Here is a 16,919-nt window from a genome sequence, read left to right as displayed (position 1 = left end):
TGTTACGATATCCTCGTCTTTGCTTCTCTACAGAAAACCAAGTAATCCAAAGTATTCAGATTACATTACTCACCTTAAGTAAATTAATGGATTACATTACAAACTACATTTTGGTGTGTGTAATCTGTAATCTGTAGAGGGATACATTTTAAAAGTAACCTTCCCATCACTGCTTATAGTTTATGCAAATGAGTCATGTGGTTTTAAGTTCCGTTTCTGTAAAATGTAAAGAAATGTGCACAAAGCTGCATTAAACACATTATTACTCAATGTATATTTAAATGTGGATATTTGAGTCCATTTGAGATCGTGGACGCCTGGGCTAAGGGATCAGAGTCAAGCGTCGTCCATTTGTACCGCTTAATGCGCCTTATAATCCGATACGCTTTAAGATTGAAAATAGATGACAGAATTCAACATTATTGATATTGCACCTTATAATCCAAAAAATACAGTATACAGGACCTTTAAGTTCTGGTTCACTTCCGGTTCAGTTCTGGATGAGTCTTTGTTTAGGTTCAGATCACATTTGCTCTTGGTAATCACTGTTTGTCTTGGATTATTTACTAAATGGCCCATTCTGTATTGATCCCATGGGTTTAGTCCAGTTTTAGACCTGCGTTTGTCTTGATTTGGGCTCATTTTGCTGTAATAAAGATGGCGCTTTGGAAGATAATACAGAGGTTGTTGTGAAAGTTTGAGAATTGCTGCCCACCCTCGAGACACAAGACGCTCTGGGAAGATATGAGCCTGACCAATACATTAATGTCACTTAATTGAACTTTAATATGATCACGGGAAGTCAGGCACGCACTCCCTCCCTGCAGATACTACACAGACCACAGCCAACGTGAGAATTTGTAAAAGATCCTAAAAATAAACATTTGAGCGGGTAATTTTTCTCTCTGGGACAAACCAAAGCAGACTTATTTTTGGTCCAATATTGTGGATCATGACTTGAATAAAATGTCCTCCCTTGAGTCTTGTTTTTAATATAAACACATTTCACAACTTTACAGGGACCACGCTCTGCTCTGTCCGGACTGTTCAGTTACAGACGTGATTATTCAGATCACTAAAAATAAATACTAAAAATAATCACCACAATTTTAGAAACCGAAAAATGTCATTTTGATTCTGTCAATAGGTCACAAATGTTCATGTAAATGTAAATGTGAAGCAATTTTTATCCCATAAACCAGTTTGATTTAATGAAATCATATTCTGTTTCACTTTCTTGGTCAGCAGAGTAAGCAATGTTAAAAGGACAGTCCGGAATTTTAGACATAGGGCGTCATTTTCTGGTGATCCAGAGTGTTGGAGACGTGTGGAGACACTTTTTGAAATATTCCATCCAGTCCTTGTATTTGCAGAGGTCACTGGTGCTAGACTAGTGCATGTCAATGGTCATAGTTCTCCTGCCACTAAAAACAGTCTTACCCACTCCACAAAACACCCGAAACAAATCTATTATTACACCAGACTGTCCATGTGAATGTCTGTGTCGATAGAATAATTGTAGAAGTAAAAGTAACCTTGCATTTGAAGGATTTCTGTCAGAGCAGCAGCAGTGAAAGCTCGGCAGCGGTGGACTGATATCACCGAGCACCTGTCATACCGGCAAAGTTAAATTCCACTGCTCAGAAAGAACAAAAATGTGGCTGTTTGCTGCAGGTGTTCCAATCAATAGGAGCAAGTAGAGGGTGCTCTTGGAAAAAGGATCAAAACTCAAACACAACAGATTCCAGACACTCCAAACAAGTAGAAAAAGTTAACACATTGCACGAGGAAAAATATAGTTAAAAGGCCTTTATTTGAATGGCCAAAGCCAACATGTTTTGACCTTAACTGGTCTTCATCAGGGCTTAATTAAAACAGAGCATGGGCGTGGCCTTCAAGTAGAACACATCAACCAATAGCAGGCTGGAGTCGATTGGAGGCAGACAAAACAGGTGCATGGTACAGGCAAAAAATAAATAAATACATACATACATACATACATACATACATACATACATTAAAAAAATAATTAAATAAATAATTACATAAACAAAAAACATTATCATTACCAATGAATGTGGAGTGGGTAAGAGTGGGTTTTTAGTGGCAGTGTAACTATGGTCATTGACATGCACTAGTCTAGCACCAGTGACCTCTGCAAATACAAGGACTGGATGGAAGATTTCAAAAAAGTGTCTCCACACGTCTCCAACACTCTGGCTCACTAGGAAATGAGGCCCTTTGTCCAAAATTCCAGACAGTCCCTTTAAGGAAATCTGACGGGTTAGAGTCATTTCTACATCGCTAACGTCATTATATTTAAGATTTTCGAAGAAATCTTGTCTGTTTATAATTTGACTTGGTGGATGGCACATGACGTATGTTGATACTTTGGCTTTAAGGTTCTGCCAATACCAATACCAGGACAGAGACTGAAAATGTTATTTATTTCCTTTAAACACAAATGATGAATGGTAAAAATGACCCAAATGTGCTTTGTAACAGTTATTTACAGAACAGCTTTGAAAAAACTCAAGTTCAATATTATGTGTAGAATCCCTCAATGGTCCAGGTAAAATCCAAGGAAAAGGAGGAATTCAATTTGTCAACTGGACAAATGTTTTATTTAGGTTGAAAACGTTTCTCAGCTCATTCAAGCTGTTTCTTCAGTTGTGGTCAGACGCTGGTGGACATTGCCTTGTATCTGTCTGCAGGGAGGAGCTAACTACACTGAAACTAACACACACACTTTGTTACAGTTTCTGTTTGTTAGCTCAGCCTATTCAGCTGCCCTGAGTGAGGGGACATATTAGCAGAATCATTCAGGCTCATAATGAACGTTTTCACACCTCTGGCCCTGACCTGGCTCTCCCTGTTGTTCTCTTTCCTTCAGGTTTGAGGATGGAGTTGTGAAGAGGAGACAGATGATGTCTGCAGCTCCATTTCTGTTCAAGGAATAGTTGTGTTTCCTATCAAAAATAGCCCTTTTGACTCCCCTCTTAAACCAGCTCTTTTCTCTGGCTAAGATCTGTACCTCACTGTCCTCAAAGGAGTGGACCTCAGTCTGCCGTACATCTCCATCTAAAAACCATGGGGCACTCCTTTGAGGACAGTAACGTACAGATCTTAGCCAGAGAAAAGAATTGGTTTGAGAGGGGAGTTAAAGAGGCTATTTTTGTTAGTTTTTTCTTGAACAAAAATGGAGGCCTCAGACATCATCTGTCTCCCATCTACAACTCCATCCTTAAACCTGAAACAAAGAGAACAACAGGGATAGCACCAGGTCACACCAGGTGTAAAAAAACCCATTATGAGCCTGAATGATTCTGCTAATATGTCCCCTCACTCAGGGCAGATGATTAGGCTGAGCTACAAACAGAAACTGTAAACAAGTGTGTCTGTTAGTTTCAGAGTAGTTTCAGTGTAGTTAGCTCTTCCCTACAGGCAGATATAAGGAAGTGTCCACCGGTGTCTCACCAGAAATGAAGAAGAAGCTTAGATGAGCTGAAAAATGTTTACAACCTAAATAAACGTTTGTCCAATTGACAAATTTAATTTCTCCTTTGTCAAAATTCAGTATTACTTTGATTTGGGCCAACATTGTCCACTAAATCGTCTTATTACACCAATTTATTGACCAAAATTGGAAAATCGACAGTACCGATATCTTGAGACTGATATTTTCACTATCTCCACACCCCTGCTAATGACCATAATTTTACCAAAGGTCAAACTGTAACTTACACAGTAGTTATGATTAGACAAACACAAATGGATGAATGGAGAGAATTTGGGTTTTTGTGACATTGAGCATTCTGCTACTTCATGTTTTTTGTACTTTTCTTTTTTCACAAACTGCCACTTAACTGATGTAAAAGTGATTTAGCGCAGCTCCTACTGCACCAAACCACACAGAAACGATTACTAAAGGGTAGAAGTATGACTCGGCTACATGTTCTGTCCTTTTAGGTTCTAGCTTACTACAGTACTAAAGTACTACAGAGAAGACCTTAGGATGGATCATGAAGGACAAACATGACCACGGCTGAATCGAATCACCCTGAAAAGTATCACCAGAACAAAACCAAACAGTGTGGACAGAGCTCCTTGTACTGCTATTGTGTGTAAACGAACAACATCATTGTCTGACTCATACTGGTGTGGAGGTGATAAGAGCGGGCGAGGGCACAGGATGCAAACAAGATTAGAAGTTATAGAAAATGACTCTCAATACTGAATGCCAGTCTGAACTTTGAGCAGGAGCTGCTAAAGGAGATTTCAACAGTACAACTGTGGACCTTTCCTAGATAGTTTTAGAATGATCTCTTTTTTTTTTTTAGTGTTTGTGCAGTTCTACTGTTTCATGCTTTTGTTTATAAAACATAAAATGGTCGTCCTGGAGCATGGGTGACGCAGGCTTGTGGGCTGAGCTCTGGTCAGAACACTAGTGCTAACCACTGCTGGAAGAAGCACTCACTTTGTTACTTAAGTAAGAGTACAGATATTAGAGCGAAGAAATATATAGAGTAAAAGTATCACATGCAAAAAGTACCAGTTTAAAAATGTACTTAAAGAGTAAAAAGTAAAAGTAATTTGTGATTTTAATAAAGATTTGTCATGAATTTTGTTCAACAGAAATAATCAAATTGATAGTTTTTTAATTGCTGTTTTTATTTATATATTTTTGTTTGCTCAAACTGTTAATGTGTTCAAAACAAACTGGTCTCAGTCTATATTCTATGTATTAAGGACTTTTCAGTCCTGTTCAAAAATGCAGTGGAGTAGAAAGTACAGATAAATGCCCTCAAATATGATGAAATTAAAACAAAAAGTATCCACTTTAAAATGTGAACAGTAAAGTACAGGTACTTAAAATGTATAGTAAGTACAGTATAGTACAGTACAGTACTTAGCTACTTTTACTTTGCTACATTCCACTACTGCTGCTGCTGACCAAAAGGAGGGTTTGAAAAGGGCGAGAGAGAGAACACTAGATTAATATTCCAACATGTGTGGATGACATCTAAAACCTCTTCAGGCATGCTTTTTGATGAGGGAACAAAGGATGGTGAATGAAGCTCCAAAAAATTGATTTAGCAGAATAGCCCCTCACCTTTATCTTTTTCAGTAGTTTGCATCAGTATGATCCAAAAGCTCATGTCGTGTCACCCTTCTAAAAATAACTGACCCACTGACACAGAGGTCTTTTTAATCATATTTTATAGCTCATGTATTTTATGAGTTAAGTCTGCAGCCGTGCTCCGCTCATTTATTTGTGTTTGCTGCTCGTCTGTGGCTTCACAGAAAGGAAGTTCCAGGTAATTTGAAATGTACTGGGGCTGATGTGGATTCAGCTGAAGTCTGGTTTTATGAAAGCACAAATCAAAGCTGGAAAATGATTTGTTTTAATAATCATAATAATAATCATACACTTTATTTATATAGCGCTTTTCTAAACACTCTAAGACTCTGCACAAAGAATACAATAAAAAACAAGGTAATCAGACAAAATACAGGCATAAATTATTAAAACAGGTCAAACATTCAGAGTGGTTCTAAATAGTTGGGGTGAAGAGTTCAGTGCAGTCTCTGAATGGGTATTTTAGTCTTTTGAGAATTTATTTATTTATTTATGTAAAACAAGGACAGTGCACAAAAACATTAAACACAGAGAGAAGATGTTCTGTGCCAGAATTTAGCTCCTTTAGTTCCTTTCCATATGCAGTCCTCAGACAGGCACAAAATACATTAAAGAAACTATTTACATTAGAGCAAGAACATTTCATCATTAGTTTCATCATTGTGTGAGGGGAGGATGGAGCGTGAAATTGACAGGTGGATTGGTGCAGAGTCGGCAGTGATGCAGTCGCTGTATCAGACAGTTTTGGTGAAGAGGAGATGATTTACCTTCAATCTAAGTTCCTCCCCTCAACTATGGTCATGAGCTCTGGGTAATGACTGAAAGGACGAGATCGTGGATATAAGCGGCTGAAACGAGCATCCTCTGCAGAGTGTCTGGACGCTTCCTTAGAAATAGGGTGAGGAGCTCAGTCACACAGGAAGAGCTCAGACTAGAGCCGCTGCTCCTCCACGTGGAGAGGAGCAGCTCAGGAGACTCGGGCATCTGTTCTAGACATGTTCCACCGGAAGGAGACCCCGGGGAAGACCCAGGACACACTGGAGGGAGTATCTCTCTGGGCTGGCCTGGGAATGCCTTGGGGTCCCTCTGGAGGAGCTGTAGGAAGTGTCTGGAGTGAAAAAAGCCCCAGCCCTTGATAAAGCAGAAGAAAATGGATGAATGGATGACATTTTACCATTAACCGTGTCCAATTCATCATGAAACATTTAAAACAATCAAAATTCATTCTGCAATACAAGATTGCAACATTCAGATTCATCATTATCCTTTAAAATGTACATTTACCAAATTCATCAGTATTATCATCAGCATTATTATCATAAAATACAAATCATCAACAACATGACCATCAAGACAAATGTCATTAGTCAAACACAACACATTTACGTCTACACAATACATCTACAGAACAATCAGGCACAATGTAAAAACGTTTAAAGAGCCTAATGTTGACGCACTGCTGCTCTGAAGACATCATTTTAGCCCATGAGACAAAGTGTGGGAGTTAGTTCCAGTTTTAAGTTTATCTGGAAGCGTGTTCCAGTTTTTTGCTGCTGTCTATGAGAAAGCCGAGTGTCCCATGATGAGAATTTACAGATGAGCAAGAAATTCTGGTCATTTGCTCTGATCTGAACTGGAAGAAGCCTCTTAAAAGAAGGAGAGCAGCTCTGTGGAGAATTCTATGGAGCAGCCAAATCACAAAATCAAAGTCAAAGTCAAAGTTTAACAGGTCGTATCTGTTCAGAATGTTACAATAATGATGAGTTAATGTTTTTTAATTAAAATTTTTGAGGGCTTGTTTAAACAGAGCCTCAACTGATTTTTTTTTTTTTTTTTTTCTGAGACCAACAGATTAAGCAATAATGTAAATGAGAAAAAATCACGGCATGAAGAAAAGCCTTTGATGCCTGAGTGTTTAGGGAGTTTTGAATATGTCTGACTTTACTTAGATGTTTAATTTTATCAAAGGATAGGGCCGAATCCAAATAATTAACATCAATACATTTTGTACTTTTGCATAGATGTTTACAGAAATAAGTGTAATACAGGAAATGAATAGTGAATAAGTAATTATTTGAAATATGAGTCTGTTTTCAACTTTTATTCTGAGACATATAACTGGATTGAGTGAATGAAAGACGAACAGATTTTGAGCTTTTATTCACATGTTTGTGCTAATCAAATGTCCCCTTGAATGCAGACTTTCTGGATATCCTGACTGCCACAGTGGGCTTCCTGAATATGGACGCTCGCTTTCTTCACACAATAAAGTAGGCTTGGTTGGCTCTATTACCGGTAATTGTATCTCAAATCAAATATCAAATAATCAAATAAGCTGGCACTGGCATTTCCAAACCCCAAAGACATAGAATGAACTTCTCATTTGGATGGAAATGGACATTTGGATTCATGTTATAAACCAATAAACAGAAGTCAACACAAGTTTTAAAATGTTCCCACTGGCACAATAAATAGTTTTTTGCTTGGCTGTTATGTTTTACTTGCTTTTATTTATGGCTAATTTGCAAGAAAAGCCGTTCCAGCATCATACATAGGAAATTGTCTCTTTGTGTTCAGCAGTGTCTCATATAGTGATGTTTATTTATTTTCACAGATGCAGGGGCAGGATGTATAGGATTAGAGTGAGTTTAGTTTAGGTTCATGTCAGGGTTATTCATGTTATTTTTAATTGTTAAGGTTGAGTTATGGCCACAGGAAAAGACAAATTCATCCCATGTTTTTGTTTTGACTTGTGGAAGGGCTAAAAACCACCATTAACAAAAACACTTCTGTTAATGCAGCCACAGCATGTACACACTGCAACACGACTAATTGGTTTGGGTACAATGTATGCAGCAAATAGCATGTCTCTAGAGTCCCCCTTGACTCTGTATTTGCACATAGCTCTATGGAAATGCCACAGCACAGTAATTGCCTGTTGTCATCTCAGTACAGACCAGAAGGGAACCGCTTTTCACAATAGAGACAAACCATGCCCAAGCCATTAGCCTGTAATTGCATGTGTGAAGGCTGTTGTAAAGACACGAGCACTGCCCTACACGTGCATTCTCTGAAGCCATAGGCTGCAGGCTGGTGATGGAGGAGGTGTGTGTTTGGAAGGAGGCTCTAAGGACAGGGGATCCTCTGAGACAGTGAACTGTTTGCTACTTTCCTGTGAATGTTGGTTATCTGTTACCAGTGTTGGGAAGTTACTTTAACCAAGTAGTGTTTGCTTGTTACTCATTACTTCTTTAAAAAGTAATCCCTTATTTTACTTAGTTACCCCCTATGGAAAGTAACTTTTTGCATTACTCGTTACTTCATCATCACATCATGACGTGATGTGTTATTTCTTTGCCTTCACTATTCCTCAGTATGGAATTAAACATCTGTCTCCATGATGACGGGATTTTAGGATTTTAGCATATATTACTTACTGAGAGCAGGGTCACTTAATGCACAGATCTGACCTGTAAATTCACCTAGTAGCATCACTTACTTGACTCTAGCATTTCCACGGAGATGAGCAGATGACATTTCACCAGAAATGTTTTGCCTTGCACCTTTATTAAGCAATACAACACGTGTAAATAGGGACGTGTGCTGGACCCCGGACCCTCCACCAAAAAGACACATAGTGTCAATGAATGTTGTAAAGAATAAAATTGTATAAAATAGGTAAATACTGACATTAGAATTTTCATTTCCATTAAACACTGCTGTAAAACAGGATCAGATCGTCTATTTACCATAAGGTGACCGTGTCTAGGTCACACAAAAAGTACCGAGCTGAGATCAGTGTTTTGACAAAGGAAATATCGCCATCGCGTGGTAGTTTTGAGTTATTACACGTCCAGCTTTCTCAACCATTTCTTGTAAACCAACCTTGTGACCACCTACAAGGCTTTCTATTGGCCAAAACACACATCATTCACCCAGATACGCATTCTGATTGGCTGTTGAAAACACCAACAACCAGCAAGTCTTTGTGAAGGATTTAGAGCGCTTAGCTTTAGCTATGTGAATGTGTATGGCGTGAATTGGACAATCAACAGGTTAGTGATTGAGTTTACGCATTCTGCCAGAATATTGCAAGAAGATACACATACATGCGCAGATGTTAATACACAAATTGCGCTTTATGTGTTCGGGTTTCGAGTAGCATAAGCTCTTCATCTTTGCTAATTAGCGTCCACGTACAGATGACAGTTTTTTCACTGAATGGCTGACGAATGAAGAGTCGTGCATCTGGTTTCTGTCACGTCTCTTCTCAGTCGTGTCTATATAAGCTCACAGTCTAGCTAAAATAATTTAAATGTGGCGGTTTGTGTGATTTTGTAATGACGCCGTGGGAGGCGCAGCGTGGAGCCAACTCTACGTCCTGTTACTAGGCAACCGCACATAGCGCGTGATATTCCTGCGCTTTTCCTCCGGAGCTCGTTCACTTGATTTCATCTCCAGGTGATTATTGTACTTTCAAATGCACATTGGCATTTGTCTTAATCGCAGCTCACGACAGAAACTGTTGATGGGAAATAAATGAGCATCTTAAGGTAACGTTATATTGCGCCCAGCCAACAAATACCCATAGAAAGAGCAAAATGTGTTCGGATCATGCTGCTAATGTGATCTGCGACTGTTTACATGGGACAGGTTTGAGAAAATGAGATGCTATTTTGTGTCTTCTTGGGCTATCTACCTGCTAACACAAATCGAAACCTAAAAAGGACATCACATGCTCTGGTTTACCGAGTCTCCACTGCCCTCAAATGACGTTTTAACCAGATCAAAGGTGACCTTAGCTTCACTAATAAGAGTCTTCATACCATGTTTTCGATTTCAATATGGATGTAAGATCATTCTGAACGCAAACCATGCTTTCTCCTTGTCACGGTTTTATGCCCTGTTTACTAATCCGATGTTCACGTCTTCTCTTAGGTAAATATCTGAATGGCAGGTAGTGACGCTGCGAAGGCGATGTTGTGCTCTCGAGTACAATGAAGAAAATATTCAACTTTGCCAAGAAGAAGAAGTCATCAACAGGGACCCCCGACAATGGCAGCGTGCTCTCTGTCGGATACGAACTGAAAGACAAGGACCTGGGGAAAGTGCACAAGGCGGCATCTGTGGGAGACTTGGCCAAATTAAAACAACTAGCGACCAAACAAAAAAATGACCTTAATCAGCTGGATAAGGAAAACAGGTACTGAGTGTAGAAGCAGAATTATGAGCTGATCAAATGTTTCCTACAGTATAGTGCCAGTCAAATACAGTGTGAGGGAGCTTATCTGTATGTGTAGAACACTGGGCTGCGCCAACTGCTAAGTGTGAAAACTACCAAGTCAACATTTGACACCTGTCCTGTCCTTATGTTGCATGGTCAGATCCAGTTACTGCTCACAGTAGACCATTGTCTTAAGCAAATGGTATGAATACAGAACACAGAAGATGTGTGGTAATAACACTGTAATAATAATAATAATACAACTAGTCTTGTAGTTCTCTCTTAAATGTATTCAAATAAATATGCATCAGATCTGAAAAAAACAAAGGTTTATGATAAATACATGTAATGACTGTAAATCTACTATAAAAGTACTATTTTGTCGAATATGTTTCACAGCTCATCCAGAACTGAAAAAGCAGCAGTATTCAATCAAAAAACTTTTGTCCTGTTGACAGAATTGAATTTCTCTTTGCCATGGCTCCTACCTGGACAACTCTCATGAATGTCATTTGCTTAGTGTTTTTTTCTCTCTCCTTTCAGAACTGCACTTCATATTGCCTGTGCTGCTGGACATGTTGAAGTGGTACAGTTCCTTGTTGAAAGTAAAGCCAAGCTTAACCTATGTGACAATCAAATTAGATCCGCCTTAATGAAGGTAATCCCCTATATATATATACTGTACTCATCATTATGCGCACATACTTTCATATTCATCATGTAAAAACCTTGTTTCTGATTGTTACATAAACACAATGTAGTTTCTTGATTGTTCTTTTCATATTTTTTCTTCCCTTTGTTTTTTGTTGTTGTTGTTCTTAGGCAGTGCAGGGGCAGCATGAGAGCTGTATAAACATCCTCCTGGAGAATCATGCTGACCCAAACCTGGTAGACATCAATGGTAACACAGCACTGCATCTGGCAGCCAGCATCCCCTCTGTGTCCACTGCAGGACTGCTCCTGGAGCATGAAGCCAACATAAATGCCCCAAACAAGGTACTGTTCTTTTAAACTGTGATACTGAAGTTAGAACCGGGAGGGTTCAATGTAAAGCTTGACCACACTTTTCAGGAGGGCCTCACACCTTTGACTGTGGCTGTCCGAGAAGATCATAATGAGATGGCAGAGTTTCTTCTAAAAGAAGGCGCAGATGTCAACGCTACTGATGACAATAAAAGGTCAGTAGCCGTTTGTTTATTCACTCATTTTATTGCTCCATTCACAAAATTATATTTAATTTAAAATGAATGTGCAGGTCACCATTGATGATGGCTGCTGGAAATGGCCAGTATGACATGCTTCAGCTGCTTTTACGTTACGAATGCAGATATCACACAAAAGGATGACAGAGGATGGTCTGCTGATGACTACGCTATAAATAATGGTCACCATGCGTAAGACCTTCTATCTAATTCTTTCCTCCCATTCCCATTTTTAATGATGATATAACTTTAACATAACATATTTTATGTTTTGGTAGTTGTTCTCATCTCATCGATAATCATGCTACTCAAAAAAGTGATGGGACGTCTTTATTACATCAAGACCAAGGCAAAAGTAAGAAAAAATTGTCTGGAGCCTCCCAACGTGCCGAGGCGAGCTTCTCTCTGGGTGGACCAGCCATCGACAAAGACGGTAAAGATCATTGAGAAATTATCAAAATGAAACCATGTGGATGAGGCTCAGGTAGTGATGTTTTTTATTGACATTATCTACTGTATTTATTCCTCATGCAATACCACTGACTGGATCTAGAACAAGGAGAAAATCAAGCAGGGGGAGGTATTGCTTTGCTTAGCTATAGTTTAGTAACACAATGTTAAATGCAATTTCTTGCCGTGGCTAATGATTTCCCCAAATGTGAGTGCCATGATGAAGCTGTGTGAATACTGATGTGTTGGGTTTGAGTATTGCGGCTGTGTCAGTCTGCCAGAGCTTTTCAGAATGATAGTGTAGAAAGATTTAATGGAAATTATTTGGACTAATGGTTTTTGCTTTTGCAGATTTTGAGGACATCTCCCAATCAGAGTCTGTGAGTCGGTGAGTAGTAAATTATAATAGTCGAGAGATTCTTAATGGGGGTCATCATGGCTGCCATAATTATGCATATTTCTACATTTTCTTTGTAGATTTATATTTCACTCCATAGACCATATAGCAGTTCTTTATGCAATCAGTGTATTTTTCTCTTATCCATTGATTGAACATGCTTTACTTTCTTTAGTGTTTCCAAAAGTGGTGCTGATGATTGGCCCTCTTCAGATAATGATGACGAATCTCCCATGATTCAAAAGGTCTGTTTTGATCATTGGGTATTGGGCTGTGTACTACAGTTTTATATCTGCCTTAACCGCATCTTTGTTTTTGTATATTTTCTTCAGAAACCCAAGAAATTCAACCTAAGACAAATGTTTGCATCCAAAGCAGGAGGAGGTACTTGACACATCACATCATTTAATATACTAAAGCAAGTATGCAGTGTTGGATTATGGTAGAAACAAAAACAGATCACACACACATTGTTATCATTATACACAAAGTAGGACAAATACTGTATACAAATAAATGTGTGGAACTGCACAGAATACCAGGTGCTTTTTTTAGCTGTGTTTGAAAGAGTTTGTAAGAGATCAACAGGGTAGTAAGGAACTTCCAACACAGTGAAGACATTGCATGTCCTTTTAGTCTTTTTACCATAGTCCAATGTAACACTGACTTTTGTCAAATCCTGGTAGGACCTGTATCATAGACTGTAGAATTGGTGATTCTTGAGATTGGGAAAGCGAGTCCTCTCTGAAACACAGCAGTTTGTAAAAAACGTAATCACAATATCATAATTGGCATACTTACAAAGTTAAATCTGAGGGATGTTCTTCGGGAAGGCTCAGAGAGTGCATCTGCTCAAAAAACTTTGAAAAAACTTACGTGAATAAAATTGCATTTGATTGAATTAAAAGACTTTAAATACTCAAAAATGCATTAGGTGAACTTGTGAAATCTCAGTGTGAGATTAAAGAAAATGTTTTACTATATATGTATGGCATATTGTACTTGGGCTGCAAAATGTATCACAGTCAAATTGTAATTCCTTTGTTATACAGTATTTACGTATCAAATCACAAATACTGCCATTATTTGGGGGATTAAAGTTCCACAAAATAACCTCTTGTATGGAATTATATTGTGTTAATTTAGCTAGCAGTTTAAATTTAAATTTTCTCTCAAATGTTACTGTGAATTTTACACATGCACTGTGTACTGAATCTGGTTGCGAAATCATAAATTGCAGATCTAACACATTTTGCAATTAAGGCAAAATTGTGCAGTTCAAATTTACAGTTGTGTACAAATGTAAAATTTAAACTTGTAAAATGAATACTACAGTAATTTCCTTATGGAATAGTGTATAAATGGTGCCGCATATGTTTGTGTACTTTACTTTTTCTAGTTTTGTAGTAGTTCTGTAATTCCCTTTTTGTCCCTGTAGCCTCGGCGCAGCTTGACACTTCTCTTAGTGGTGTAGAGTCTGAGCCCGAGCCTGAGCTAGTCCCCCAGACCGCTCCACCTCTCCCCAAGGCCTTACCCTCCACCAGCGCCCCATCCAACCCAGTAGACCCCCACCCAGAGACGCTCCCTTTCAAGCCCCCACGGATGAGCTCCACCCCTCTGTCCAGCTACAACAAGGTAACATGTGTTTTCTTTCTAAAGCTTGTCTTCTATCTTTTTCCGAAGCGTTTAAACTAACAGGAAGTAGAGCTAAAAAGGAGAAAGGTGCCATGTCTGAGCAACCTTCGTGCAGTAAAGCAGCAATGGAGGACAGCTCAGATGAGGAAGAGGAGGAGAACGAGGATGACGATGAAGAAAGTGACGAGGATGAGGAGAGCGAGGAAGACGAGAGCGAGGAAGACGAGAGCGAGGAGGAGAGAGAGGAAGCGGCGTCTACTTCCAGAAATATCCAACATCTTTTTCAGTTCGATTCTCCTAAATCTGTACATACCGCAGACAATCAAAATGAAACTACAAACACTAGCCAAACTTCGAAGGGCAAAAATGAAACTACAGAAACTACTGCTAACATTCAAAGTGAAGAGTTTGACCAACCACATGAGAGTGAGGAAGATGACGAAGATCAGTCTAGTGCAAACAATGACCTTTTAATTGGTTCAGACAGCCAAAATAAAACTGAAATAATAAAAAATCCGGAAAATAGTCCAACTTCAAGTAGTCAAGTAAAAGATAAATCTACTGAAAATATTACCAACTTACAAAATAAAGAGTTTGATTTACTAAAAGACGTGTCGAACTCTCCACAACCAGTCAGACTAGACGTGAAAGAAGACTGCATTGTATCGGCTATTAGGGTAGAGTCTAAGTTTTCCGATGAAGAGGACAGCGTTGGGGCTAAAGCTTGCGTTGAAAATCCACCGAAAAGTGCAGTTAGGCCAGGGAACGAAGAGTCTGATTGGGACAGTCTTTCTGAGGATGAGGATGCCATACCAAGAAAACGCAAGTCCTCATGGGGTTCATCAATAGACAGCGAACCAGAATTACCCGCTGACAAACAACCAAACGATACACAAGAGAGAAGTCATTTAAAAGAGATTACACCACCAGTAGAAGGAGAAGCAACAATGTCAAAAGATGTAGCGGTAGAATTAGCAGCATCTCCCAAGAGCGCAACGAAGCCAGCTGAGTCAGAGTCCGATTGGGATTCGCTCTCAGAAGATGCATCCTCTAAAGATAATTCTGAGAAAAATCACGCAAGTATTCATCAAGAGTGTAGCAGCCAAAATAAAGACATGAGTAAAGATGAAGTAAAAGCAGAAACGTCTTCACAAATGGTTGAGTTGGATTCAAATAAAAAGAACGATTGTGATAGTGAAAGTAGTTGGAGTGATCATGAAGAAAACTTACCAGACACAAACAAGGTCCATCCCACAAATATTGAAACCAGCGAAGATTCAGACAGCCACGATGAAAAAATGGAGTATGATTTTGCGACGGCAACGGCCAAAAGACCAGATGAGGGAGATACACGAGATGCAGCCAGATTGCTTTCCTATGTTCCTTTAGAGGGAGGCGTGGATAATGCTGTTTCAAGCCTCAAATCTGAAGAAAAAGACTGTGACCTGTTTTCTGATGAAGCCCTACCACAAACAGATGTAGATGATGTGGATGTTGATTCACTTGATGGCAGTTTCAATCATGACCACACTAAAGAGAAGAAAACTAAACAATTCAGTCCTAAGGTAACTTTTAATATAGATTAGGGAGTCCAAGTCAAGTTATTGTAGTTATTAGTTCCTGTTTGCTGCCGTTTACTGTTCTGCAGTAGTGTAGTTGGAGTTGTGTTTTGTTTCATTCACTCAATTCTTCAAACACTCTGTTCTACCTTGTGAGGTCAATGGCAATACAGGAAGTGCTCCTGTTGTGTTTTCAAACTTTCACTAGAATCATTTGGACAATTTCAGTGCTGGAATTGCCAGTCTCTACTGAACAAAAAGTAAAAGGACGTGTTAACTTGAAAACTGCCACTTCATGACATCTAAAGGTGAAACAGCATTTTGAGCTTTAGAGATGAAGACAGACAAAAAGGGTTACTCAAACGTGTCAATGAAACAAAACCTAACTCTTTGTATGTTTATGATGAATTAATATTTTAACATGGTTTAAATATGTGTCTTGAACATAATCTGTTACATGAATTTGTGAAATAGCTATAAATGGTAAAAAATCTTAAAACTCCTTTGTTACTTGGTATTTTTGATGTTAATTTGATGGACTGAACTTAAACTAATAAAAGCACAAATCTACCTGCAGAAAGAAATCTCAACTGATGATGACAGTCAAACTGAAGACTTGGAGGAACAGGGTGAAGAGGAGGAGTCTGAGGAAGAGGAGGAGGAGCCTGAGGAGAGTGACCACTCCCACGACGCAGCTTCCACCATCCCTGAGACGGACACCTCCAAAGACAAAAAGAGAGGTATTCATTTACATTACAACTAGTGTACCTGCACTTAACTTTTGAAGGGTTTCCCATATTCTAGTATATATCAACAAACTGAACTTTATGTGTGAAAACTGTAAAACTGAATCTAAAAGAAATAGTTTCCACAGGATAGAATTATATTTTTCTTAATAATTAAATATATACATTAATTATATTTATATTATTTTATAATATATTATATTATTTAATATTATTTATTTATGTTTTAGTTTTTAAGATCTTGAATGTATTGAATTGTAAGAGTTTTATTGCTCAGTCTGTTGGTCTTCATGGAGATGGTTATATAAATGCCATACCATGGAATCTTCACGGCAAAGCAATAACATCTCTATGAAGGCGAGCAGATGGCAGACTGTCAAGGAAAAATGTCACTTGTGCCTTTTACATGATGTGTTTTGCCATTCACTCACCATAAAAAAAAGAATACTTAATGGATTAGAACTGGGGACTAAGGAACTTGACAGTTATACCTAAATACAGGGAACTTAATAATGTTGACTTACTGTTTTATTAGAAAGAGTTATGAGGTGCTAGTAACAGTAACA

The 16,919-nt window shown here is 38.6% G+C and overlaps 1 protein-coding gene across 1 annotated transcript in view; it reads left to right on the top strand.

The window, feature by feature from the left end:
* The first annotated feature begins 9,256 nt into the window (after window positions 1-9,256).
* si:ch211-272n13.3 (ankyrin repeat domain-containing protein 26) overlaps window positions 9,257-16,919 on the top strand; it is a 33,477-nt gene continuing 25,814 nt past the window's right edge. The window contains 14 exon segments of the mRNA XM_055155354.1: window positions 9,257-9,601; window positions 10,079-10,343; window positions 10,908-11,022; window positions 11,187-11,360; window positions 11,436-11,542; window positions 11,620-11,686; window positions 11,688-11,758; window positions 11,845-11,999; window positions 12,120-12,146; window positions 12,368-12,404; window positions 12,589-12,658; window positions 12,746-12,797; window positions 13,852-14,048; window positions 16,185-16,347. Coding sequence (XP_055011329.1) covers window positions 10,138-10,343; window positions 10,908-11,022; window positions 11,187-11,360; window positions 11,436-11,542; window positions 11,620-11,686; window positions 11,688-11,758; window positions 11,845-11,999; window positions 12,120-12,146; window positions 12,368-12,404; window positions 12,589-12,658; window positions 12,746-12,797; window positions 13,852-14,048; window positions 16,185-16,347 — 1,441 coding nt within the window. The 5' untranslated portion in view covers window positions 9,257-9,601; window positions 10,079-10,137.

Source organism: Boleophthalmus pectinirostris, unplaced genomic scaffold (genome assembly GCF_026225935.1).
Source record: "Boleophthalmus pectinirostris isolate CB_2022bp ecotype Guang Dong unplaced genomic scaffold, ASM2622593v1 HiC_scaffold_2, whole genome shotgun sequence".
NCBI lineage: Eukaryota > Metazoa > Chordata > Actinopteri > Gobiiformes > Gobiidae > Boleophthalmus > Boleophthalmus pectinirostris.
This window is presented reverse-complemented; position numbering and strand designations above follow the sequence as displayed.